Genomic DNA, 26,382 nt, shown 5'->3' with positions numbered 1-26,382 from the left:
CGCTGCGGAATATGTGTGCGCTATATAAATAACTGGTAATAAAATAAGTAAATATGTAAAAATATCTGTTGCATTTAATAAAAGAAAAGCTGTGTACATAACAAATAATTTTGGGAACAGTAAAAACTACTTATTGCTACAAAAAAAGATTTAATTAACAATATTGGTTTCTTGTAACTTATACTTCTTGTCGCTTAACATAACTTTGTAAGCAGAAAAGCTTTGTTCCACATAACAGAAAGTCCATACAGAGATGCAATTATAGGGGTCGATTCAATAAGCCAGAAGTATGTGCTGTGCCCAACAGTGTGAATACACCAGCAACGGCATATCAACTCGCCCCCATTATACCACATTCTGCGATCTTGGTGCTACTGTAAGTGCTGCAAAACAGATTACTACTGGCTAATCCTGGGGCATTAGCCGGTTTGCGGCTAATTGAATCAACCCTATTAAGTTTGGCAAAACTAGCTTGTATCAGAACTTGGCTGCTTTGTCTACCATAACATCAATCAACAGTCATATACCGATAATACACCACACTCAGCTAATTTCTTACTGGCAGGTATGACGTCAAAATTGCTTGAAGGCTGGCACATACGCTTTCTGTGGGAAAACCAAAGTTGTCAAAAATAGTCGCTTTATTAATTAAATACCTTTTTTTTTATTACTCTACAAAAAAGAAAAACTATGCCATAGCATGTCAAAATAATCCTGAAATATACAAATAACTAAATATATCGGCTTGATTTATCTGAAACCGATAGTTCCAAGCCGATTCTCAAATATTACCTTCTTGATAAAAAAACAAACAAAAAAAAAAACTATGCATTTGCATGAACTTACTATGTCTGTTACTTACTATTTTATACATTTGTACTTGTGATACCTGTAAGCGGGGAAACAAAGGACATCTTATAAAGAAGTGTAATCTGTTTAGAAGCATAATAAAATAATTGTTCTGACCCTTGGCCGCTCTATATACATTATGGAAACCCGTGGCTGTCCAACAGTTGTGAATTTCCCAGCATGTTTGTCATACTGGTTCCCAATTACAGGAGAGCCACAGGGTGTCTTTTCCAGTGGTTCTCAAACTCGGTCGTCAGGACCCCACACAGTTCACATTTTCCAGGTCACCCAGCAGGTGCACAGGTGTATTCATTACTCACTGACACATTTTAAAAGAACCACAGGTGGAGATAATTAGGTCACTTGTGATTCTTTGAGGAGACCTGGAAAACTTGCACCGTTTGGGGTCCTGAGAACAGTGTTTGATAATCTGTGGTCTATTCTATCCAATGTTGCCTTGTCATACTATCTGCTCTCAAGATTATCTGGTTTGAACCAGTCAGAACTGGACCGCATTGGACCGAGAAAGACAACCAGTTTTTTGTGGCCTTTTGGAACAAGTGGAGGAGAAAGAGGGGGAGGGGTAAAGTTGTTGGGCGTGTTCATTTTGAATAAAATGAATTGATGTAAGAGGTGTGGATGTGTTTATTTTTCTGACATTCTTTTCTGGTAGACATTGTACAATGACCACAGGGGTGAAGATACTGCCTTTCCAGTATCCTACTAATTCAGTACCTGGTCACCCGCAGTACATTGGAGTATGAAATAACACTAGCGCTTTTTAAAGATGATTTTTAATCTCTAACTGAGTCACAACTGCTTTGCTTCCTTGTCTGAGGCCTTGGTTGTTATAATGGAAGACACCACAATGCTGGTACTCTTGCAATTGATCATCAACCCAGGCTGGTTAGTGTAGGAGGGTGATCTTGCTACTTAATATCCCTAATAAACAATAAAAGAACATGTGCTGGAAAAATCTGTCTTTCTTCCATGCTCCTTTGAGGAACCTGGGTAAAGAATGAATGGGATCTATGGAGCTGCTGTTTTGCATCATGGACAAGGGTTCCATATAACCCATTTCAAGTTCTTTAATTGATCAAAATACATGAGCTCTTCACCCCGTTTATTAAAAACTGAGGGAAAAAATCTTTTTGCCTTTTTGTTCTTGATTGCACTTGGCTCTTCATTACTATTACAGTAGATGTACAGAATAGAGGCAACATTAGGACTGGTGCTCGATACAACCTTAATGTAATGAAATGCTGCTCAGTGAGACACTTTGATGTGGCTGAGGGGTTCAGCATATACATTGCTCTGCTAGATGCAATACATTCTGAGATTAGAGATCCTTTAATATTTATCCTTTAACAGATTGACATCTAGTGTGGCAATGAGATTTTTTAGCACTTTTATTTCTACATTGTGTTTATCTCTAACAGGCGACTGATCACAGATTCGAAAGTGAAGTTAAAGTATCAGCATTTAATAACCAATAGCTTTGTAGAGGTAAGTGCCTGGTCTCAGATACTTGTCCCGTGTGTCTCTGTAGGTCTTATTCTGGGGTCCGCAGTCCCCTCTTAGGTAGAGGAGATGGTTAGTAATATGCTTTCTTTCTTGTCTTTATGGAAGAATGTAAAAGTGTTTTGAAGGTTTTTCCTCAAATTTGGCTACATAAGGTGGGGCGGGATGTTGTCAGGTAACGTGGCTGTCGTCATTACTCTGCTATGATTACAATAATTTCCAGTTGTTAGAGTTCACAGGAATATAGTGTACATTCATTTATAGTCATATCACAATAAATTATAAGAAAACCCTGTTTTTAATTGTGTTCATCGTGCTTCAGTCATTTGGAATTGGCTACACAGCAAACTATTTATTTATTTATTTTTTTACTTTATAGCTATTGTCTTTTTCTGATATCAGTTTTAAAAGAACACATTCACAACATTGTCTGTTTTTATGTTGGTAAATATTCATATATGGTGGGTATCTACGGAACAGAAACTATAATAGTGCGTGCAATATATATTTACAAGACAGATTCATTAAGTCAAATTGCTTCGTACATACTTGCAAGGAGACCTTAGAACCTCTGCTTCTCTGTGTTGTTACCTGTTGAGTTCTGATATTTGAAAGAGTTGCTCTGTGGAACCAACAAAATGTATTTAGACTAGGGGTAGATTCAATTCATTGCCATTGTTGGCTCGCATTGCATATTTACCTGCCAGTTATGGTAGGCAGATTCTGCTTGCACGTTTATAGGCAGCGAGCAGAATCCGCCTTCTGCAGTTAAAGCCATTCCCGCGGTTTCCATGCATAAGTCAACTGTCCCTAAACCTTTTTATTTTCTATTTTATTGCCTCTTTCATGTCCTATGGAATCTCCTGCCATGTTATATCAGATGCCACTTGATTGACAGGACTATAGTTAAGTACAGTAAATAAATCATTTAAGATTTTGGACTTGTCAATCAATTGACATTCTAAATTATATTGTACTGTGTTACTTTGCGCATAGTAGTGGAGCACTGTGGGATGGGCAACATGAGTGCTGCATATAGATGTGTCATCCTATATCTAGCCTCAATACATCACACAGCGCGACATGCTTGGCATGAGTGAGTCGTCAATTCTGCAAGCGTTGAATGTCTCTTGTTTTTTTGCCAAAAATGCGTGTTAAGTTGCAATGGGATGCACACGATACGGTGCTGATTAAAATGCAACACTTCTATTTCTCCTTCATCAACCAGGGGACACTGGAGGCTTCAGACAGTAAGGTATAGATGTGTGCTAAGTGGGAGCTGGCACTTTAAATTTTAGAAGTGTGGCTAGTGCCTCCCCCTCTATACCCCCTGCAAGCCCAGTCTTAGGAAACTGTGCCCGAGGAGAGGTGGTAAAAAACAAACGGGAGAGCAGGCGGCGAAACAAGTACACAGAACAATTAGAAGTTTGAAATAACATTAACACAACAAAATTTTAGAAGTGACTAGCTCCTCCCCCTCTATACCCCCCCTACATGCCCAGTCTTAGTTTGTGCCCAAGGAGAGCTGGTAGTGTTTTTACACTTCTCCTCAGGGGCTTTGATTTAATAGTAAGACAAAGCGCTGCTGCGCTGAAGTAAAGAAAAGAACAGACAGGCAGCAGCTGCACTGCCTGTCTGCATCGTTGGAGCTGCTGGGGGGATCTGCTCGCAGGTCACCTGGGGTCCCCGACTACAGAGACCACTGTCTCTTGAAGAGGGTTCTGCATGCTGCTGCTTGCAGCGCGCACAGAGTTCCCTCATTAGTCAGACCACCATCGGTAGAGGTGCGAGAACTTCCTTGCTCCCAGACTAGTGGGGTAGCCTGGCTGTCATAATAGGCGGTATTTTCAGCAGTTGGCTGCTCCGAGTAGCGGGGCAGCCAAGCGGCATATACTCTGTTTGAGGTCTTCTTCACACAGCGCTCTTAGACATAACAAGTTTAGCGCCATAGCGGGGAGGGCGGATCCTAGTTCCGGAGTCCTACTCCCAGCGGCCTCAGCGCTTCTCTGGAAGTGTGCTGGCGGCCGTTACACGGAGGGACTGCTGCATTAATAAGACTGCTGCATGAAACTTATGGTGCATACACACAGTCAGATCTCTTGGGCGATTTAAACGTTAACGATATCGTTTGATCGTTTAAATCGACCTTTTTTGCACCCTCAAACGATGCGCGGGCACGGATGGTCGATATCGACCATTGCCTGTGCATGTAGGCCAACCTGGTCGATATCAACCAGGTTAGCCTGGTTACTATAGGGACCCTTGATCGAAGGTCGTTATAGTAGTTGGGGGAATGGAGCATGTGCTGAATGTTCGATAACGATCATCTAGCACAAGCTGGTTGATCAGACAACGATATCTGATCGTTGTCTAATCTGACTGTGTGTATGCACCATTAGCCTTACATAGACTGTAGTAAACAGTGGGGTTTAGGCTGGTCAGGAGAGCAGTTAAGGCTGTACTTATCAGTGGATACTTCCTTCTATGCCTAGCGTTTTTTAGCACTGCTAGGAGCGCTATTAGTCCTAGTGTGGCACTCTCCTGCATCTCTGTTTCGATCTTTGACCTTTTTCCCTACACTTTACTGTTTGTGTGGGGTCTGTATGTATCATGGCTTGAAGAGGCTCTAAGGCATCTTAAGTCATTTACCTGCACAAAGTGTGCTGAAAAGTTTACATGGGTAGTCATCTAACTCCCTATTGTGTCACAATTGTGATCCTGAATCTCTTTACTGAGCTGGAGGCTTCTCAGAGAGAGAGAGGGGCTTCCAGGTCAGCTGCTGTAGACAGCATGGGCACGGTCCTGAACTTTCCCAAGTCTCCTCTGCAACCGACACAGAGGCTACACTTTCTGGATATGCTCATGGACACATTATGTCAGTGGGTGTTCCTCCCTCAGGAAAAGGCAACATCCATTCAGGAGATGTGAGGCGGTCCTTCAACATCGTCAGGTATCGGTGCATGTCTGCATTCGACTTTTGGGGAAGATGGTTGCTGCATTCGAGGCCATTCCTTACGGACGTTTTCACTCCAGGACATTTCAGATAGACCTCCTCTCACAATGGACAGGGGACCTGATTCAGACCCGCTCGCTAAGGCGCGATCGCTCGCTCTGAGCGATTTTCGCCCATCTGCGCATGCGTATAATTTGCAGTGCGCGTGTGCAAGCCATTCGTTGCGATCTGATTTTGGTTGCTCGTAAGCCTCTATCAGGTCGCTGCTTTGAGTGACAGATCTTGCCGTTTGTGGGTGGTAACAGAGCAAGGTGCTTGTGAACGGGGGAGTGGATGTGCGAACGCAGGCGTGGCAGGCCGCCAAAACGCTGTTTAAAGGTCGTGCATAATTAGCAAAGTAGCATCATTGTACACGTCACCTGCATGTATTTCAGCTAACACTGATCGCTGTGCTTGTGATGGTCCCGATTAATCCTACATTTCCCGGAGATGACCTGTGTTGCGAGTGGCAAGGGGCGTCTTTAGATACTTGCGAGCACACTTTGCCGTAGCTCGCTAAAACATAATGGGCGTCCTTACGCGACGCAGTGTGAGCACTTCATTTAAATATCCGGCCCCTTTTTGTAAGCGAGCAACCGCAACTTGCGAGCGGGTCTGAATGACCTCCTGGATCCCATCTTTTCCTTCACCAAAGTGTAAGGTTAAGTCCCAGAACTCGGATCGAACTCTACACGCTCGAAAGAGATTCGGAGTGTGGGATTGGACTCTCCTCACCACAGACGTGAGTCTGAGAGGTTGGGGGGCAGTGATTCGGGAACACCACTTCCAAGGCCTCTGGACATTACATGAAGCAAGTCTGCCGATAAACATATTGGAATTAAGGGCAGTGTTCGACGCTCTTCAGACAGCAGATAACCTGTTGTGGGGCCGAGCACTCAGAGTCCAGTCGGACAACGCCACGACAGTGGCATAATTATACAGACAAGGCGGCACCAGAAGTTGGGCGACTATGAAAGAAGTAAGCCAAATTCTAATCTGAGCGGAAAAGTTCATAGTGGCAATTTCAGCAATCTTCATTCCGGGCATCGAAAATTGGGAGGCAGAGTACCTCAGCCAGCAAGACATGCAGGTTTTTCAACAGCTTGTCCTACGGTGGGGTTTTCCCTTCCGCAGGTCGACCTCATTGCATCCTGACAAAATAATCAACTGCCTCTCTACTGCTCTCGGACGAGAGACAGTGGCAGTGGACACACTGTCAACGCCATGGCAGTTCCAATTTGTCTATCTGTTCCCACCATTTCCTCTTCTCCCTCGGATTCTACAATTCATCGAAAGGGAGAGGGCCAAGGTTTATTAGTGGCGTTGGATTGGCCTCACAGAGCTTGGTATTCCAACCTTCAACTTCTGCTGATCGACGATCCGTGGCTCCTACCTCTGAGAGAAGATCTCTTACTATGGGTTCCTTTAGTCTATCCAGACTTAAAGCAGCTACGGTTGGCGGCGTGGCTGTTGAAAGGGCTTTCTTAAGACGTAGAGGGATCCCATCAAGGGTAATCCCCACTATGCTTCGAGCCCGGAAGGAGGTTACTTCGAAACATTACCACCGTATTTGGAAGGCTTATGTTTCATGGTGTGAACAGCAAGGGTCACCTCCTACAGAATTCAAACTAGCCAGGTTACTGCTTTTTCTGCAAGCCGATTTCTCGGCTGGACTGCGTCTGGCTTCTCTGAAAGTTCAAATCTCAGCTCTATCGGTTTTCTTCCAGAAGCAGCTGGCCTTGATACCGGAGGTACAGACTTTTCTGCAAGGCATTCTACAGTTACAACCGCCCTTTGTTCCTCCTACGGCTCCATGGGATTTGGATCTCGTCCTTTTCCTTCTTACAATCTTCTGTGTTCAAACCTTTGGAGTCTGGAGTTAAAACACCTTTCTTGGATGGTAACACTTCTTCTCGCGCTGGCCTCAGCCAGGAGGGTGTCGGAAATGGGAGCTCTATCCTGTCGTCCTCCATACTTGGTATTTCATGCGGACAGAGCGGAACTCCGTACAAGAATGGATTTCCTTCCAAAGGTGGTTTCGGCTTTCCACATCAACCAACCTATTGTGGTACCGGTTCTTCCACAGGATTAACCTTCTTCAAGATCTTCGGATGTTGTTAAGGCTCTCCGGATCTATTTGGAGAGGACTGCAGCCATAAGTAAAACAGACGCTCTTTTTGTTTTGTATGATGCTGCTCGTCCTGGTTGGCCAGCTTCCCAACAGTCGCTGGCTCGCAGGATTCATCTGACCATCAGACAGGCATATATGGTCTCATTTAGAGAGCCTCCTCCTTCTATTACAGCGCATTCCACTCACTCAGTGGGTTCCTCGTGGGCGGCTGCTCACGGGGTTTCCATGGAGTTACTTTGCCGGGTGGCCACTTTGTCTGGCTGGCATACATTTATCCATTTTTATAGATTTGACACGTTTGCGGCCTCTGCAGCGCAGTATGGCCGGTCTGTTTTGCAGGGTTCTTAACGCTCTCCCACCCGTGATGGGAGCTCTGGGACGTCCCCATTGTCTTGAAGCCTCCAGTGTCCCCTAGTGGATGAAGGAGAAAACAGGATTTTGGTAACTACCGATAAATCCCTTTCTCCAATCCCATAGGGGACACTGGACGCCCACCCTGCACTGTTCCTTCCTGCCATGGTTGTGGTCATTTTATGTTATGACTGTTTGATATATCTTGTGTTAATGTTATTTCAAACTTCTAATTGTTCTGTGTACTTGTTTCGCCTCCTCCTCTTCCGTTTGTTTATTCCCAGCTCTCCTCGGGCACAGTTTCCGAAGACTGGGCTTGCAGGGGGGTATAGAGGGGGAGGAGCTAGTCACACTTCTAAAATTTAAAGTGCCAGCTCCCACTTTGCACACGTCTATACCCCACTGTCTTGAAGCCTCCAGTGTTCCCTATGGAATCAGAGAAAGGGATTTATCGGTACGTACCAAAATCCTGTTATCTGTGTGCAACTGAGTCTATGAATGGAACTTGGCATAGAAAAAGCTTTGGATGCTGCATTGTAGCACTTCGGATGCTTATTCAGAGACCCAGTCGTGCACAGACATACAAATGTTTCATATTAAATTATCACAGTCTCCTGGTGTGTCCAAGTCACATTGCATTGCGACTTAGACGGAGTTTTGTCAAAAAAGACTCAGATGCCCAGCGCTAGCAGAGACTCACAGGAAGGTGTTTAACTGTTGCTACAAACTTATTTCCTTGTTGTCCCTCCCATTGTCTATTCCTATATTTGTGTTTCCTTTCTGTAGTGTAACAGACTTCTGAAATGGTGCCCTGCTCCAGACTGCCATCATGTCGTAAAGGTTCAGTACCCTGACGCCAAACCTGTGCGTTGCAAATGTGGTCGTCAGTTCTGGTAAGACACAGAAGTGTGGAGATCGCTATATATGTCATGTGTAACAATGCAGTGGTAACATGAGAATAGGCTCATTGTAGAAGTGATATTGCAAAGAAAAAAAAAAAAAGTGAATGCAGTAGTTAATATAAACTTTATAGAAAACAAGGTGATGGTAGCTCCTGCCCAACTTTTTTACAGATGTATCTTCATACACCTTGCCTCAATACATCGAGGGGCGTGAGTGAGCCCTGCCGAGCCGTGTGGCACAGCGTCTTTAAATTTGTGTATCATGTGCACCAGAGAGACAGCAAAACACTCAGTCTGTTTGAGACGCCGGACTGCGACTTTAACCGCACAGGAATTAGTTTTAAATATGGACAAAGTTGCAGATGAAGAACAATGGAACTAGGCATGAAAATAAGCTGCAGCACTTCGTATACAAATTCAGACTCATTTGCACACAGATGTACAAGTGTTGCATGTCAAATGAATCAGTGCAGTCTTGTTACGCGTTTTTGTCACATCGTATTGCGACTAAAATGCATATTAGAGCGAAAAAGACGCTCGGTACAAGCCCGGTTGCACGGGATCTGGTGCTCCAAAAAGGGCTGTTTGGTGCAACTGTGGTGATATTGTATGAGGACACACATGTACATCGGTGATGGTAGGATATGTGCTGGGCTATATATATGGAATAGGGTACATTTAAAATGTGAGAAATTTGGATATGAGATGGGTGTGTCCAAACTTCAATCTAAATTGCTCTGTAAAAATAAAGCTGTCCAGCCATTGTGGGCTACATGTAAAAGCAGCCAGTATGTACCCTGCTTGAAAAAATTATAAATGTATGTGTACCCCTTGCAATTGCAACATTGTTTATTCCGGTCCAAAGTTGCTTGCTTTCTTCTTTAGGGTCCATAGGGATACACAGGGATACCATGGGGATAATGTGGTTGGAGTGATCCAGGCACCAAACAGTTAAGCTTTTAGCTCCCAGGATGCCCCAGGTCCTCCTCCACATATTCCTCGCCACAGGCATTCAGTTGTTCGTTTGGTGCAGCAGGATTCAGACGTATCTTTGTAACAGGGGACTGCTCACGCAGTCCCAAGCCTTTATTTTGTTTTATTTTATTTCTATGCTTTTGAGTTAGAAGTGCTGAGCATCTGAATTAAGACGCCTGCACTGCGACTCTGTCTAGCTCCGCCGGGCCGCAACACCAGTAACGTCTCTAGTGATTTCGGCAGACCACCGGGGCCTTATCGTCTGACGCCGGGGATCGGCCAGCGTACCTGGCCGGTTGACGCAGCTTAGGGGGAAGGTAGGCTTTCCCCCGACCCAGTCGCAGATCCATCAAAGGTTTTCCCGCATCTGGGTCGCTCCTCCTACCCTCCTCGTGCAGCCACCCTTTGTCCCACGAGTGGCACCATGGGATTTGTCCTTGGCTCTCAAGGGGCTGCAAGTTCCCCCATTTTAACATCTGGACTCAGTAGATTTGAATTGGTTGACAGTGAAGACACTTTTTTTCTCCTCGCTATCTCTTCTACACGCAGAGTCTCTGATTTGGCAGCGCTCCCTTGTCGCTACCCCTTTTTGATTTTTCACCAGGATAAAGCTGTTCTCCGTACACGGGCGGGTTACCTTCCTAAGGTAGTGTCCTTTTTCATGTTAATGAAGAGATTGTGGTTCCAGCTTTTCATTCTACAGACCTTTCTGAAGGTGAAGCCTCCCTGGATGTGGTTCGTGCTCTCTGTATCTATGTGGATCGTACAGACTCTTTTTCTAAAATCAGACGCTTTTTTTGTGTTATATGGTTTTCACAAAAGAGGATGGCCAGCTTACAAACAAACTCTGGCTCGATGGTTACGTATGACTATCTCTCAGGCTTACATACAGGCTGATCTTCCTGTTCCAAACACGGCAACAGCGCATTCTACCCGTTCTGTGGGACCATCATGCGTGTTTCATCGTGGTGCCTCTGCTGAGCAATTATGCAAGGCAGCCACGTGGTTATCTATCCACACTTTTCTTAGGTTCTACGCCTATGATACTTTTGCCTCTGAGGATGCTTCCTTTGGGCGACGCGTGCCCACCCTAAGGGGAACTGCTTTAGGACATCCCCATGGTATCCCTGTGGATCCCTATGGACGCTTAAGCAGAAAATGAGTTATGGTAGACTTACCTTGATAACGCTTTCTTCGAGGTCCGCAGGGCACCAACCCTGACGCATCTGGCTATATTGGGTCATTTTTCTATCGGTCACGGATTCCCTCATTTCTGAGAGTGTTTTTGGTGTACGATTGTTCTTCCTTCTTCTCTTTCCTTCTCCTGCCTTGGGCTTGTTTACAAAACTGAATGCTTGTGGCCAAGGGTGGGGAATATGTGGAGGAGGACCTGGGGCATCCTGGGAGCTGAAAGCTTAACTGTTTGGTGCTTGGATCACTCCAACCACATTATCCCAATGGTATCCCTGTGGACCTTATGGACCTCGAGGAAATAGTTATCAAAAGTAAGTCTACCATAACTTATTTTTTTGCTTTGCTCCCAACTGAAAATCAGCCCCTTATATATCGAGTAAAGTCACTACTAGACATAAATTTATATTTTGCAAAAGTCGTGTATTACTGATCTGAATAATAATGAAATAACTGGAGGCATTGTGCATAACTAAATATTATACATGTCCCTTCATCCTTTGCAGCAGGTTGCCATGTTAGAAGGAAGATGCCCTTCTAGCTAAGAAGGCAGAAAAGCATCTTTCTTCCAACATGGAAAGTTTGAGGGACATCTTGGCAGACTTGCTATGTAGAAAAGCATTGTTATATTAATTGATTCATACAAAGGATGAGTTTAGAATGTGTGAATTTTTTATTTTTTCCATTTGCTTGTATGAGGACACTGTTCTAAGGACAAGCTAGCGGTGGCTTTCCATTGGAATGTCAGGGTACCACTGATGGTGTTTTACTTCCATCAAAAAAATTCAATATTGTGTTGTAGTGGCCTTTTATGCAGCAGAAGGAATTATTCAAATGCTCGGAGTATCATTCTGTCCCAAATCGAATAGTAAACGTTGAAGAAAATGCAAATAATTTACCATAAATTAACAAAAATGGATACTTTTAATAAGTTCACTTTCATAGAAAATATATACTGCTTAAATTGATCAGACTCTGCAGTCCGCCTGAGACCCCTTTCAGGCTGGGGGCCTGACCCGACACTAATGCCGGGTCGCTGACGTCACCGCTGTCGCTGCTGAGCCGGCGCTTGGAGATGTTATCATCTTTAAGCGCCGGCTCTCCCTATGCAGTGAACTGGACCAGGGTCGCCTCGACCCGGATTACCCGTTCACACTGCACCGCGAGCTGGATTGAGCTCGACCCGGGTTATTACAACTTGTACCTTTCACACTGCACAGTAACCCGGGTTGCTGCACGCTCCTGTACAGTAACTCGGGTTATTTGAGGGCAGTGTGAAAGGGGTATAACTGTATTGTGGGCCTAGCAATGCAAACTGCCAGTAATTACCTTGTCTTTAAAATGTACATTTTTGAGAATATTTTCATTATATTCACAACTGGTGTCCCTGTAACAAATAAGAAAAGTATCTCAGTTTACTGCAACGTTACCTTGTTCCTTTAAGATGGGGACCGCGCCGACCGAGCAGCCGATTTGGTAAACTAAGCACACTTTCCAATCGACCATCGGGCCATACATTACAACTGGGCAGGAATTTAATTTTGCCCACCCAGTTGTGCTGTCAGTGTCAGCGGTCACTGCAGCCAGTGTACAGGCAGTTGGCGGGTTGCCCGTACACACATGCAGATGCACCAATATATTTGCATTGGCTGTGCTGCATGCGATATGTCTGTGAATGAATTAGTTCACAAACACATTGGTGTCCTAACCTCTACAGTCTGCATCCGCGGTGTCTGCTAGACGAGCCTTCTGGCTTCATTTCTGGTGTGCTGACTCAGACTCTAAGAAGGCCTTGGATGCTCTTCCGTATGCAGGGGACAGTCTCTTAGGTCCCGATTTGGGCAAGATTGTGGCTGCAGTGGCGACATCCAAGACGGCATACCTCCTTTCTGCAGCAGCCCCTAGATTGCGAACATCTAATTTTCACTACTATTGTCGGCAGGGAAAAGCCAAGGGCCAGCCTTACTTGAGGTTCCAAGGTTACTCATCCAAGGGTTCCAAGCCCAGAGCCAAACAGCTCTGGTCTACCAGACGCCCTGCCACCAAGCCTACCGCTTGACGGGACGGGCCTCCACTTGGGGGTTCCCAGCGTGGGTGGCTGACTTCTGCTGTTCTTCATGACCCGGATGAAGACCATGATGGATGCCTGGGTGCAAGGTGTTATCTCCCACAGACTTTCCGGTGGATCCAGGCAAGCATAAGCACTGCGGGAGTCTACTCACTCCCTGCTGGCTTCCAAAGTAATTGTTCCAGTGCCCCTGTCTCAGAGAGGCAAGGACTTTTAGGCCAACCTCTTCTTGGTTCAGAAGCTAAATCCTTCCAGCCAATCCTCAACCTAAAGACCCTCAACAAATTATTGCGGGTCCCCAGATTCCGCATGGAGTCTCTACGTTCTGTCATTCTGACGATGGAGCCGGGGGATTTCATGGCCTCCTTGGACATCCAGGATCCCTGTTTGCATGTTCCTATAGGTCATCAAAGCTTCCTCAGGTATGTGTTCAGGAGGAACATTTCTAATTTCGGGGATTACCATTTGGTCTTTCCATGGCTCCTTGTGTCTTCACGAGGTCATGGCAGCTCATTTGTGACGCAGGGGTATCAGGTTTCTACCTTTTCTTCTTCAAGGTCAATAGCGGATCCACAGGGATACCATGGGGTGTGTGTGGTTGCAGTGATCCAGGCACCAAACTGTTAAGCTTTAGCTCCCAGGAAGCCTCGGTCCTCCTGCATATATACCCCGCTCCCAGCCACAGGCAGACAGTTTTTTCGTTCTGTGCTGGACAGGATCAGTCGCACTTTTTATAATAGTGGGACTTTAGCAGTCCCACGCTTTTAATTTTATTAGTTTTATTTTTTTCCCGTCATCTGAGCAAGCAGCAAGGCGTCCTAAAGGGTGCCTGTGCCGCTGCTCTAACTGCCTCCTCCGGCGCCACAGCACCAGTAAGTGGTCTGGTTATTTCGGCGGGCGCCAGCGGGGCTTTGCTAGCCGCTCAAATGGGGACCCAGGGCTGAAGCCCGGCAATGGAGAAGATCAGGTAAGGCGATTCCCCGCTTGTGGTGAATCGCGAAATGGCAGTCCTTACTTCCAGCAGTGGAGACCCGCCGGAAGACGCTGTAGTGGGGCGACCAGATGAGGCCAGTGGCAACCGGTGGTTGATGCGGCAATGGGGAGGTAGGCTCTTCCCTGGTAGCCCCTCCCTCTGCCCAGAGCGCGATCCCTCCCAAGAGTTTTCCCGCTTCTAGGCTGCTCCTCCTACTCGCCCTCCTTCTATATGAGATGCTCAGTAGCCATTAATCAATGCTTTTCTGAAGCTACAGATCTCAGGAGTGTTGGGTATGGCCTCCCTGTTTACCTCTCCCTGGGGCCAGGTTATACAGCGCATTAATCCTACCAGCCCTTGGAGGCTTGAGTAGTTGATTTAGTGCCCATTATAAGTATATGCATTGTATGTAGCTTGTGCTAGCTCTGTTGTATAATATACTGTCTTAAACTTTCTGACTGTCAGTTATATCTATCCCTACTGCTTTTCTCAGACCCTCAACTACCAGGTGTGTAGGGGCATTTGTACTTCACATTTACTTGAAGGGTGTCACATTGCATTATTAGCTAGACACTTATTGTGTGCTACTTATTGGCTATTTCTATGTCTTCTAAAGGCAAAGATAAACAGGAGGTTGAGGCCCCTGTGCTGGTTACATGCAAATCCTGTTTTATGGGCTTGCCCTCTCGGGATTTCATGCAGGATGGACTATGTGCTAATTTACTCACAGTCCACTTTACAAGCCCCTGTCCAGGAGCTACCTTGCATGTTGTCCTTGTACCAGGTTATGACGCAGCTAGTGGATCGTTTATCAACTCCCATCATGGGGTAGCCTACTATGTCTGTACCCCCTATGCATTCTCCTTGGATGGATGTTTATGGCAATCAGAATATGACTCAAACGTCTGCAGCCTCTCAGCAAAAGTTACAGGCGGGCAGACCATAAGCCACCAAAGCACATAGGCGGACTATATATACTCTCAGTCCACCCAGCTTTCGAATTCTGACACGTCATCTGAGGAGGCAGATGACGCACAAAGTTCTCTCTCCGAGTCATACTCAGGTGAGGAGCACCGTCAATCAACAGTGGATGTTCCTGCTTTAGTAAGGGCAGTTAAATCAATCCTAAATATAGAGGATGATAAACTGGCCCTATGCCTAAAACCCTGATGTTTAAACGTCAGAAGGTGGTTAAGGCTGAATTCCCTCAGTCAGAACAGCTCACTGAGCTCATGGGGGAAGCTTGGGGTACTCCTGCCAAGCGGTTCCAGGTCCCAAAAAGACTAGTGCCTGTTTACCCTCTCCCTACTAAGGTGTGTACTAAATGGGAAGTCCCTCCCACTGTTGATTCGCATGTGGCACGCTTAGTCAGAAACTCTACGGTCCCTTTACCGTCTACATCCTCCCTTAAGGAGGCATGGATAGAAAGCTAGAAACTTGTCTCAAGTCAGTCTACTAGCTTTCTGGCACTATTTCTAGGCCAGCTATGGCTGCGTCCTGGGTGGCTAAGGCTCCCGAAGGATGGAATTCATTGGCACTAGAAGAGAGCCTGCCATCAGATGCTGCCAGGGAACAACTGGCCTATATCTTCCATATTCAGGATGAGTCTCTTATTTGGGAGAAGCTGCGTTGGATACTGGACTCCTTGTCTCTAAGGCATCTGTGACCTCAGTAGTCGCATGCTGGGTCCTTTTGGCTATGGTCCTGGAAGGTGGACATGGGATCCAAGAAGGCACTCAAATCTTTACCCTTCTCTGGAGACAGGCTGTTCTGCGCAGAATTGGGCAAGATTGTGGCTATAGTGGCAGCCTCAAAGTCTGCCTTTCTGCGATTAGTTACTGCCCCTAAGCCTAGGCTGTCCTATATCGGTCCTTTCGCCCCCAGGGTAAGGCAAGAGGACTGCCTTTCACCAGGCAGTCTAGTTCGCTCGAGACCACCAAGCCACGAGTCAAGGAGCCTTGGCCGGCTAGACGTCCAGCTTCCAAGTCTGACTACAAGTCTTCCATCTAATGGGGCGGGCCTCCTCCTGGGGGATCCCAGGGTAGGAGGCGGACTACTTCAATATGCCGACTCTTGGTGTCAAACAACAAGACGCCTCCTTTGGCTCTGAGAGGAACTTTTTTATTCCAATCTCTTTTGATTCAGAAGCCAAATGGGGCTCATTGGCCTATTCTGAATATCAAACCCCTCAACAAATTTATCCGAGTGCCCAAGTTCCACATAGAAACTTTACGATCAGTTGTCCTGGCAATGGCGCCTGGGTATTTTATGGTTTCTCTGGGCATTCAGGATGCATACCTGCATGTACCTATTACTCCAACCCACCAACGGTTCCTACGGTTTGCTGTTCTGCAGCAACATTACCAGTTTCGGGCACTACCCTTTGGTCTGTCAACAGCCCCTTAGATCTTTACCAAAAGAATGGTGGTTATGGCGGCACACCTCAGACGCCAGAGAGTCAGAATCATGACATACCTAGATGACCTCTTAATCTTGGCACACTCACCGTTTGTTACAACGCCATCTCCAAGGACTGCCTGCAAACACATGGCTGGGTCATCAATTGGAAAAAGTCCTCCCTATCTCCGACACAGCTGATGATACATCTGGGGGCACTCCTAGATTCTCGAATACAGAGTATCTATCTGCCAGCAGACAAGATTTTGACCCTACACTTGTATGTGCGCAGCTTGCTCCACAATCTGAGGCTATCCATTCAGTCAGCAATGCAGGTCCTGGGGTCCATGGTGTCTACCTTCGATATGGTGGAATACGCCCAGTTCCACTCCAGACCTCTACAACAACTGATTCTCTCCCGATGGAACGGACAGTATTATCTGATCCGGTCCCAGATGATCCTCCTCTCTCCGGAGGTTCGTCTTTTCCTCTCATGGTGGCTACAGACGTCCTATCTGGACAAGGTTCGCCCCTTCTGGATTCCATATTGGGAACTTCTCACGACAGATGCCAGCCTTCGCTGATGGGTGGCAGTAGTCAGTCAGCATTCCTTTCAGGAATGGTGGACAACTCGGGAAAGTCGCCTGCCCATAACCATTCTGGAGCTTCGAGCAGTACACAGAGCACTCACTCAGGATCTCCTCCATGGCAGGCCGGTCCAGATCCAGTCCAACAACGCAACTGCGGTAGCGTACCTCAACCATCAGGGAGGCATGCAAAGTCGGGCAGCCATGTGGGAAGTGGCAAACATTCTGTTCTGTGCCGAAGGTCATCACCCAGCAACCTCTGCAGTGTTTCATTCCAGGAGTACTCAATTGGGAAGTGGACTTCCTAAGCCGTCGGGACATACACGGCGGAGAATGGGCTTTCCACTCGGATGTCTTTCAACTCCTGGTGACCAAATGGGGCCTGCCAGACATAGACCTCATGGCCTCACATCACAACCGCAAGGTCCCCAGGTGCGGGTCCAGGGTCAAAGACCCCTCAGCCACCTTCGTGGACACTCTGGCAGTGTGGTGGGACTTCAGTCTCGCATTCCTCTTTCCTCCGATCTCTCTCCTTCCGAGGGTGCTTCAAAAGTTCAAGCAAGAAGGCGGCATGGTGATACTAATAGCCCCGGCCTGGCCCAGGTGACATTGGTTCGCCGACCTACGGAGTCTCTCCATAGACTCTCCGTTTCCACTGCCTCTATGGCAGGATTTACTAGCACAGGGTTCTTGCCGGCACCCGGACCTACCTGGTCCAGACGATGCTCAGGGCATGTACGCCTTTCTCAGCCCGCATCTATTATGCTTTTGGCAGTCTTACTTTCAATGGTGTTCCCCCAGAGGCTATGAGCCTCCAGTTTTTAGGGTCTCCCAGGTGCTTGCCTTTCTCCAGGCTGGGTTAGACCTTGGTCTCCGACTGGCCTCCCTTAGGGTTCTGCTCTGTCAATTTGGTTCCAGTGAAGGATTGCTCCCCTGCCTGATGTTAGAACATTCTTTCCGGGGGTTCTCCGTCTTCAACCTCCTGTAGTCCCTCTGTTAGCTCCATGGGATTTGTCCTTGGTTCTCAGGGCTCTACAGGCTCCTCCGTTTGAACCTTTGAACTCTGTAGACATTAAGTGGCTGGACGCTCTTTCTCCTCGCTACTTCCTCTGCCTGCAGGGTATCTTATTTGGCAGTGCTCTCTTATCGCTCTCTATTTTTGATCTTTCATCTGGACAGAGCTGTCCTCTGTACTAGGGCTGAGTACCTCCCTAAAGTGGTATCCCGGTTCCATTTGCATTAAAAGACTGTGGTTCCGGCCTACCAGTCCACGGATCTTTCTGCAGGTGAATCCTCCTTGGATGTGATTCGTGCTCTTCGGATATATGTGGATCGTACAAATTCCTTGAGGAAATCAAATTCTCTTTTTGTGTTGTATGGCTTTCACAAGCGAGGCTTGCCAGCTAACAAACAGACTCTGGCTAGTCGGTTCCGCATGACAATATCTCAGGCCTCCACGCAAGCTGATCTTCCTGTTCGAAACAGGGTTACAGCATATTCTACTCGTCGTGACGCTTCTGCTGAACAATTGTGCAAGGCGGCCACGTGGTCTTCCGGCCACACCTTTCTCAGGTTCTACGCCTTTGATACCTTTGCCTCTCAGGATGCTTTCTTTGGGGAATCGGATTCTCCTCTCTGCTCAGGAGCGTCCCCACCCTTAGGAAAGCTGCTATGGGACATCCCCATGGTATCCCTGTGGGTCCCCTATGGACTCTGAAAAAGAAATTAAGACTTATGGTAGACTTACCTTTTGTTCACTCTATTTCTTCGAAGTCCATAGGGATGTACAGGACGCACACCTGGCCTCACTGGGTATTTTTCTCTCTTGATCACTGATTCCTTTATTTTCTGGGAGAATGTTTCTTGAGAGTAATGTTCTTCTCTACTTTCCTGCTCCTGCCTTGGGCTTGTTTACAAAACTGTCTGCCTGTGGCTGGGGGCGGGGTATATGTGGAGGCATCCTGGGAGCTAAAGCTTAACTGTTTGGTGCCTGGATCACTCCAACCACACAAACACTCCATGGTTTCCCTGTGGATCCTATGGACTTTGAAGAAATAGAGTTAACAAAGGGAAGTCTACCATTACTCTTAATATCTAGACAACCTTCTGACCCTCGCTGAGTCACCGGAGGTCCTTAGGGAACACATCCATCTAATGATAGATCTCCTGCAATTCCAAAAATGGATCATGGAAGAAATCCTCTCAGACTTCATTGCAGGAGAAGTATAATCTGGGGACCTTGCTGGATTTCAAAGTTCAGCCGGTCTTCCTCCCTCCAGAAAAACTTTGGAACATACAGGCCAGGATTCGCAAGTTTTTAAGTCATCACGAAGATCCTTGTTTCCTTTTCCTCTATGACTTTCACAAATGGGGCTGGCCAGCTACGAAGCAGATGGCTCTGTTTGACCATCCACCATGCTTACTCTGTGGCGGGCCTTCTGCCTGGCTGCAGTGACAGCTCATTCCACCAGGATGGTGGGTACTTCTTGGGCAGCTCGACGTGGTGCCTCCACTGAGCAGCTTTGTAAGGTGGCCACGTGGTCCTCTGACCATACGTTTCTCAAATTCTATTAATTTGACACATTTTGCTTATGCGGCTTTCGAGCGAAGGGTTCTCAGCGCAGCTCAGGAGCATCTCCTCCCTTGGGGGAATAGCATGGGACGTCCCTATGGAAATAAGAAAAGGAGATTTATGTTATTGGTTAAATCTTTTTCTTCTATATAAATCGGGGAAACAGGGTGCCCACCCTGACACACCTGGCTTGCGGGGTTTTTTTTGCTCTCCTACTGATACCTATGGATCTGTGGACATGTGTTTGTGACGGTTTTCCTTCTCGCTCCTTTCTTGGGCTTTCGAACTTAACTTTATTGCTGCGGGCGGGGTTTAGGGAAGAAGGAGCTTGTGCTGCTTGGAGAAAAAGATTGACTGATTGATTACAGGACTCCTACTGCAGCCTATACCCACTGTCTAAAGCCTGTGTCCCCTATGGATATCCAAGAAAAGGATTTAACCAGGTAGGAATATAAATCTATTTCCAAGCCAAGGTTCGTTTTGCTTCATATACAGATTCAGTCGCACAAAAATACACAAGTGTTGCATATTATATTAATCAGTGCAGTCTCATGAGGCGGTCTGTGACTAAAATGTATTTTTGGTCAAAAGTGATTCTCTGCTCAAGCAGAGTCGACCCAATATCTGGCGGCTCACTTTCCCACTTGTCGTATTGAGGCTAGGGATATGAAAACACATCTGTAGGGCCTATTCTGCTTATATTTTTATAGCGGTTTTCTCTAGTTTTTATGTATGACATTTTTAAAGAAAAGTCAATCGTGTGGACAAGACTGATACATTACAAGGTACTTAAAATAATTACGTCTAATAAAACGAGTTAAAAGTTCTGTTCGTACATATAAGTAAAAAACCAGCATACAGTTGATTAATATTCCCATTAAATCACATTGCTGTTTTCACATATTTATTATAGATTATTTCCCCGATTAAAAAGAGATATCCCCTTTAATCTGGAGTCCTGCCTTGTATTGGAAGAGCTAATCATTCTAATTAGTGTCCCCATTGAATAGGGTGGAAAAATATAAATAGCAAATGAAAATGTATTTTTTATTCTTAGTGGTGCTTTAATTAAATTCTCATAGTATGTTTCTTATGTTATAGCTTCAATTGTGGAGAGAATTGGCATGATCCAGTTAAATGTAAGGTAAGTGGAGGGAAAACATTTTTATGCCAGTATGTTGTAAAGCTAAACCGTGTATGATCAAGGCTTCATAACCCTATACACTATAAGGATCATGCATATCAGAAGGGGGAAATAATGGGTGGAGTTGGGCCTAAAGGGCAATGTAGAAGAAATTGGAGAGTAAAATCCATCTCTCTTTCCAACAGTGGTTAAAAAAATGGATTAAAAAGTGTGACGATGACAGTGAGACATCAAACTGGATTGCAGCTAATACAAAGGTAGGAGTCTCACTTGGCGACATAATAGCTACCAGAGATCTAGATTTCAGTATTCTAGTCTCAATAACAATAGTTCTATTCAATTTATTTTCAAATGCTGCTTTTCTAATCTAATTAAAACTCCCCAAAAAACGGTAGTCACAAGTATACGCTTATTGGACATACTATTTATTAAATGTTCAGCTTAGTAACACTTTACAATTCTTTTCCTTATGTGTCCTATCTTCATGTGTTTTCCCAGGAATGTCCTAAATGTCACGTGACCATAGAGAAGGATGGAGGGTGCAATCACATGGTGTGCCGGAACCAAAACTGCAAGGCTGAATTCTGCTGGGTGTGCCTGGGTCCTTGGGAACCGCATGGCTCTGCTTGGTAAGGCAGAATATAAGCAATGTTTGAAGCCTGATTGTTGATGAGATTTGTAATTGCCACTGTAGTCTATATATGTGTGAATCAGTAGAAGAATATGTTGCCTTGAGTTGGTTAATTATATAACAACCATATAACAGATTTTATTTAGACATTATTTAAGCTCAAAAAGGATGCAAGTGTGAAAAAATAAGTACACCCTTACTGTCCTTATAAGGAAAGCAGATAATTAGAGCCTGGTGCTTCTAATCAAGTGGACTTCATTATTTGGACATCAGGCTGTGCTTCCACTCCTGTATAAAAGCATAACCTTTGGCAGTTCTGTTATGGACCATTAATGTTAGTGCTAATGCAGCATCAAGGAGAATAACCATCTGCAATTATCTCAGAAAAAAACCAATAATTTCTGCTCCACTGTCTGGTAATGGTTAGAAGGCAATATACAAACACTTTGAAGGCCATAAATTTACAGTAAGAAAGAATATTTACAAATAGTTAACACTAAAGACAATTACCAGTCTTCTCAGAAGTGGACATCAGTCTGTATGATGTTCTGAGACATGTTACATAGCAAAGAAGGAAAAGTGTCCGTATCGTGCACTAAATTAAAATATACATTTTATTTCCATAAGTTAAAAATACATATAAAATATACCTTTCCAGCAAAATGGTATAGGTTGGGAACCAAATATGGGCACCACACAGTTAAAGCCTTTAGCTCCCAGGATGCGCTGGGTCCACTCTCCCTACAACCCCTCCCCCAAGCCAGAGGCACCTCAGTTTAAGTTGGTGCCCAGCCGGAGTTGGGTCACCGTTATCGCAGGGGGGGCTGATTAGCAGCCCCTAAGCTTTCTTTTTATTTTATGAGTCCACAGGGTTTTTTTTTTGTTACTTTTGGACTCTTTAGAGCGGCAGCGTCGGACTGTCCATAGGACTTCCTAGCTGCCGCTCCGTCACCACGCCGGCGCTGAGACGCCAGTACAGATCTGGGGATCTCAGCGGGACCCCAGAGTCTGTACTAGCCGGACTCTGCGGGCGCCCAGGACTTCGGCCGGATCGATGGGGAGCAGGTAAGGTCGCTGGTCACCGCTTGCGGTCCGATGCCTCCGGTCTCTGGGGACATACTGGTGGCGCTGGCAGTGGAGGTGGGCCCCCCCCCCCATACCCCGCGTGTCCACTAGACCACCAGGGACCTAACGATCAGCGCAGGGAGCCGGCGTCCCGGGGGTAAATAGCTGGCCAGCGGAGGCAGCCTTCCCTGTTGTAGCGGCTCCTCCCCTCAGCTCAGTGCGCCGTTCAAGTATTATAGTCTGGCGTCGCTGAGCTGCTTCCTCCGCGGGCCACGCTTCCTCTGAGGTCTCCAGGCAGCCATTTTACTACTGTGGTGCAGCAGCAGATCTCCGGGGATGGCAGTTGGTCCAGTCCCCCAGCGTACCTCACCATTTAGGTCAGTGTACACATCGCTATAGCCTTCCCAGACACTGAATCTGGGCAGTTGAATGTAGCGACATTTGCAGTATATTATATGTCTATATGTTTATGTATGTGTGTGTGTTTGTGTGTGTGTATGTATGTATATATATATATATATATATATATATATATATATATATATATATATATAAATAATATTCTGCATTGTATGTGACTTATGCTAGTGCTGACTGCCTGTGCTTTATTCTCTATCCTGTCAGTGTATATCTATCCCTTTTCTTTACCAACTGGCCTAATACAGGTGTACTTAGGGTGGTTCTGAGACCTTTATATATATATATAATTTATTTGTAAGGTTTGTCACATAATGTTGCGTGCTGCACGTTGCCATATGTTAGGTGGAACTGTGTGTTGCATGCGCTGACAATGGGTCCCTGGAGCTAATCTTAGCGTCAGTCAGGACCAGTATAGCACTGCTTAATATTTCCGCCAAGATGGTTGGTCAGATTGGTCTGACCAGGAAATAGAGCACGATACTGCACCCATTTTTGCTATCCTGCAAGTAATGGACTACAGGTATTAGTGCGGAGGACTTGACTCAGAAAGGGTTATGTAGGCGGCGCCATCGGGTGCCGAGCCCCTTACACGACCCCCTTGGGCGGTTTGTTTTCTCAGATTCCTGGTCTCCATTGCGGATAGCCGGGTGACCCCCATTGTTGTAACTCACTTGGGGTTACTTCACCATACTGCCCTTTTCATCTCAGGGTAACTCGCAGTTTCTTGCACTTTACCCCTGTGACACAGACTATCGCTACGTACCGGGGTTTTTCACAGTACATGAATTCCCTCTGGTACCATAACAGTCTGACATTCCCCTTGCAGGGATTAACATGACAGCCACCCTGGGTGGAGGTCATTTCTACAAAACACAAAATGGCGTGATAAACGCCCTGTGGTTACTTCCCAGTTGGCTCTTCCATCTAACTTAGGGTGAACTGGGTGATGCGTCGGGCTCTTTCCCTCTCACACCGGGGGGGGAGCCTTTTTCAAGTATTGTTGTTATCCCTGCTTTGGGGCTAGCAGTCAGGTCCATTCTAGTTATAGAGAATGTCGAACCTGCACCTAAATCATACACCCTCAGTTTAACATGTCTTTGGCTGTGTTCCCCGTCTCTGACCAACGGGTGGATCTCATGGTGGGAGTCTGGCTATCGCCAGATAGTTAGTCTCTCAAAAGCGTTTGGCCTCCTGTTTCCCTTTCCCTGAGGGTCATCACAAGTAATAGAAAACACCTCCTGGGGTGGATTTGCATGTTACTTGTCTGATTACAGGCGTTACTACGCCTCCCATTCCTGCACGGACGGATTCTACGGATCCGTAGGTGGTAGCCTTGCCTGAAATCAATATACACGCTTTCAGGGGCTGTTGCCCGTCCTACCATGGCTATCGCAGGGTTGTCTGGTGCTATTTCATACTGGGCTGATGCATTTGTAAAGTTTTTTTTCCCTCCAGCACGGCTAGGGTTCAAATGTTTTTTTGTCGCTCACATGAAATATGCACATACCCTGTGGCTGCGCTCTGGGAAAACAGAGGTGTAGATATCGTATATTTTGGGAAGATCTTGTTTGGTCCTGACTTCGACAAGATTGTAGCAACATTGGCAGTATCACTAACTGCAAGATTACCGCCTTCAGTTAACCCCACTACAAGGCTTCGGACTAAAATCTATTTTGTAGTCGGGGTCAGCCTAAAGGCCTGTTTTTTCCTAGGCTGTCGGCCTCCGCAAGGGCTGCCATATCCAGTACCGAGCAGACCTGGACTTCCAGACCCTGCTTCTAAACCTAAGGATAAACCTTCGGCCTGACGGGGGGATTCCAGAGTGAGATACCGTTTTTCTCAGTTCGCCCAGTGCTGGTGTTATGTCACCACGGATACTTGGGTAGGAGTTGTAGTCTCTCTCGGGTATGCCCTCTCATTGCTCAGGCGGCCTCCTCACATGTGTTTTACACGGGCCCTTCTTCAGACCCGAACAGGGCCTTACAAATCCAGAAAGCTAGACAGTCTTTGCGGTAAGCAGAGCTATGTAGGCCAGCCCCCACTATCTCAGCGAGGGACTGGTTGTTCTACTTTATTTCTGTGGCAGTGGCCGACTGGTCCTCATTGGCCTATCCTCTGTCTCAATTCCCTGAACCAGTTCCTAAAGGTGCCTGGGCTCAGGAGGAAACCCCTATGCTCCATCATCTGCTGTTTGGAACCTGGGGACTTTCATGGTATCACTGAATATTCAGGACATGTACCTATGGGTACTTATAGAGCCCTCTCATCAGCGTTGGCTCGGGTTTGCTGTTCCACAGCAGCACTTGCAGTTTTCCGGCTCTGCCCTTTGGACTGTCCACAGCCCCGCCGGGGTTTACCAGATTTATGGATTTTCTGACAGTCCACCTGTTCAGTGTATCCAACTTCTCCAGTATCTGGACAACCTCCTGCTCTTAGCAGGATCACCAGGGTACTTGAAGCCATTTCAAGTTAACCGTTGCTTTCCTTCACAGGCACAAAAGGTTAATCAATTGGACAAAAGTCCTCCCTGCATCCCTCACAGGGTATGATTCATCTGGGAGCCCTGATAGATTCTCCAGAATCTGAGAATTCTTCCAACATAAGACAAGCTCTCCACTCTTCAACTACGAGTGTGCGGATGTCTACACAGTCGACAAATGTCTTTACACTCTGTAATACGAGGTCTGGAATCCAGAGTGTCTACCTTCGGAAGGGTGGAATATGCTCCGTTCCATTCCAGGCCTTTGCACAATCTGATCCTCTCCAGATGGAACGGGTTTCTCCATCGGATCACTGTTCAGGCGATTACGCTCTCTCCAGAGGTGCGTCGGTCTCTGTCCGGGTGGCTTTGGTCATCTCATCCAGGGTAATCTTTACAACGGACGTCAGTCTCTGGGGAGCAGTGTCTGGTCCGCATTCGTTTCAGGGCAGTTGGACGTCTGTCGAGCCGCCCTGCCAATTAACTTGTTGGAACTTTAAGCTGTCTTGGGTCTTCACTCTGGCTTAACACATACTTCCCGGTAAACCTGAAAAGGTTCTGTCCGACAATGTCACAACAGTGACTTACATCTAGGGGACTCTGGTCGTTGGGCAGCAAGTCCAAGGGTCCCCTCCCGACCATCTCTGCAATGTTCATTCCGGGAGTTCTCCCTTGGGAAATGGGCTTCCTCAGCCGTAATGACGTGCATTCCGAGGGCTGGTCTCTTCTCCAAGAGAGGTTTAAACTCCTAGTGAGCAGAGGGGGCCTCACCAGAGGTGATCCTCATGGCCTTCTGACTCTGTCACACACTGCTGGTGTTAGGGTCCATAACTAGAGGTGATGTAGCATCCTTCAGGTGATGCGTTGTCAGTGCAGTGGACCTTCTACTTTGTGTACCTGTTTCCTCCGGCCTCCCTTCTTCCTCGAGGTCTTTGGGAGTTCAATCGAGACGGAAGTGCCCTCCTGCTGGTGGCTCCAGATTGCCCCAGCCATCACTGGTACTTACATTTTCGGAGTCTCGCCATCGACACTCTGTTCCTGCTGCCTCCATATCCGGACCTGTTGTCTCAGGGTCCTTCCCTTTCCCTGGTCCTGGATCGTTTGTCTTTGATTACGTCCCTACTGTGGTCCTAA

At 46.5% G+C, this 26,382-nt stretch overlaps 1 protein-coding gene across 2 annotated transcripts in view; it reads left to right on the top strand.

The window, feature by feature from the left end:
- Positions 1 to 26,382, top strand: part of ARIH1 (ariadne RBR E3 ubiquitin protein ligase 1) — a 78,336-nt gene that overhangs the window by 27,212 nt on the left and 24,742 nt on the right. For both annotated transcript variants that reach the window (XM_088446335.1, XM_088446339.1), the window contains exons 6-10: positions 2,289 to 2,355; positions 8,631 to 8,737; positions 20,611 to 20,653; positions 20,839 to 20,910; positions 21,152 to 21,282. In XM_088446335.1, coding sequence (XP_088302461.1) covers positions 2,289 to 2,355; positions 8,631 to 8,737; positions 20,611 to 20,653; positions 20,839 to 20,910; positions 21,152 to 21,282 — 420 coding nt within the window. The remainder of the gene's footprint in view (positions 1 to 2,288; positions 2,356 to 8,630; positions 8,738 to 20,610; positions 20,654 to 20,838; positions 20,911 to 21,151; positions 21,283 to 26,382) is intronic.

This window comes from Taudactylus pleione, unplaced genomic scaffold (genome assembly GCF_031769625.1).
Source record: "Taudactylus pleione unplaced genomic scaffold, aTauple2 ptg000019l, whole genome shotgun sequence".
Classification (NCBI taxonomy): Eukaryota; Metazoa; Chordata; class Amphibia; order Anura; family Myobatrachidae; genus Taudactylus; species Taudactylus pleione.
The sequence above is the reverse complement of the archived record's forward strand: the minus strand, read 5'-3'. Positions and strand labels throughout refer to the sequence as shown.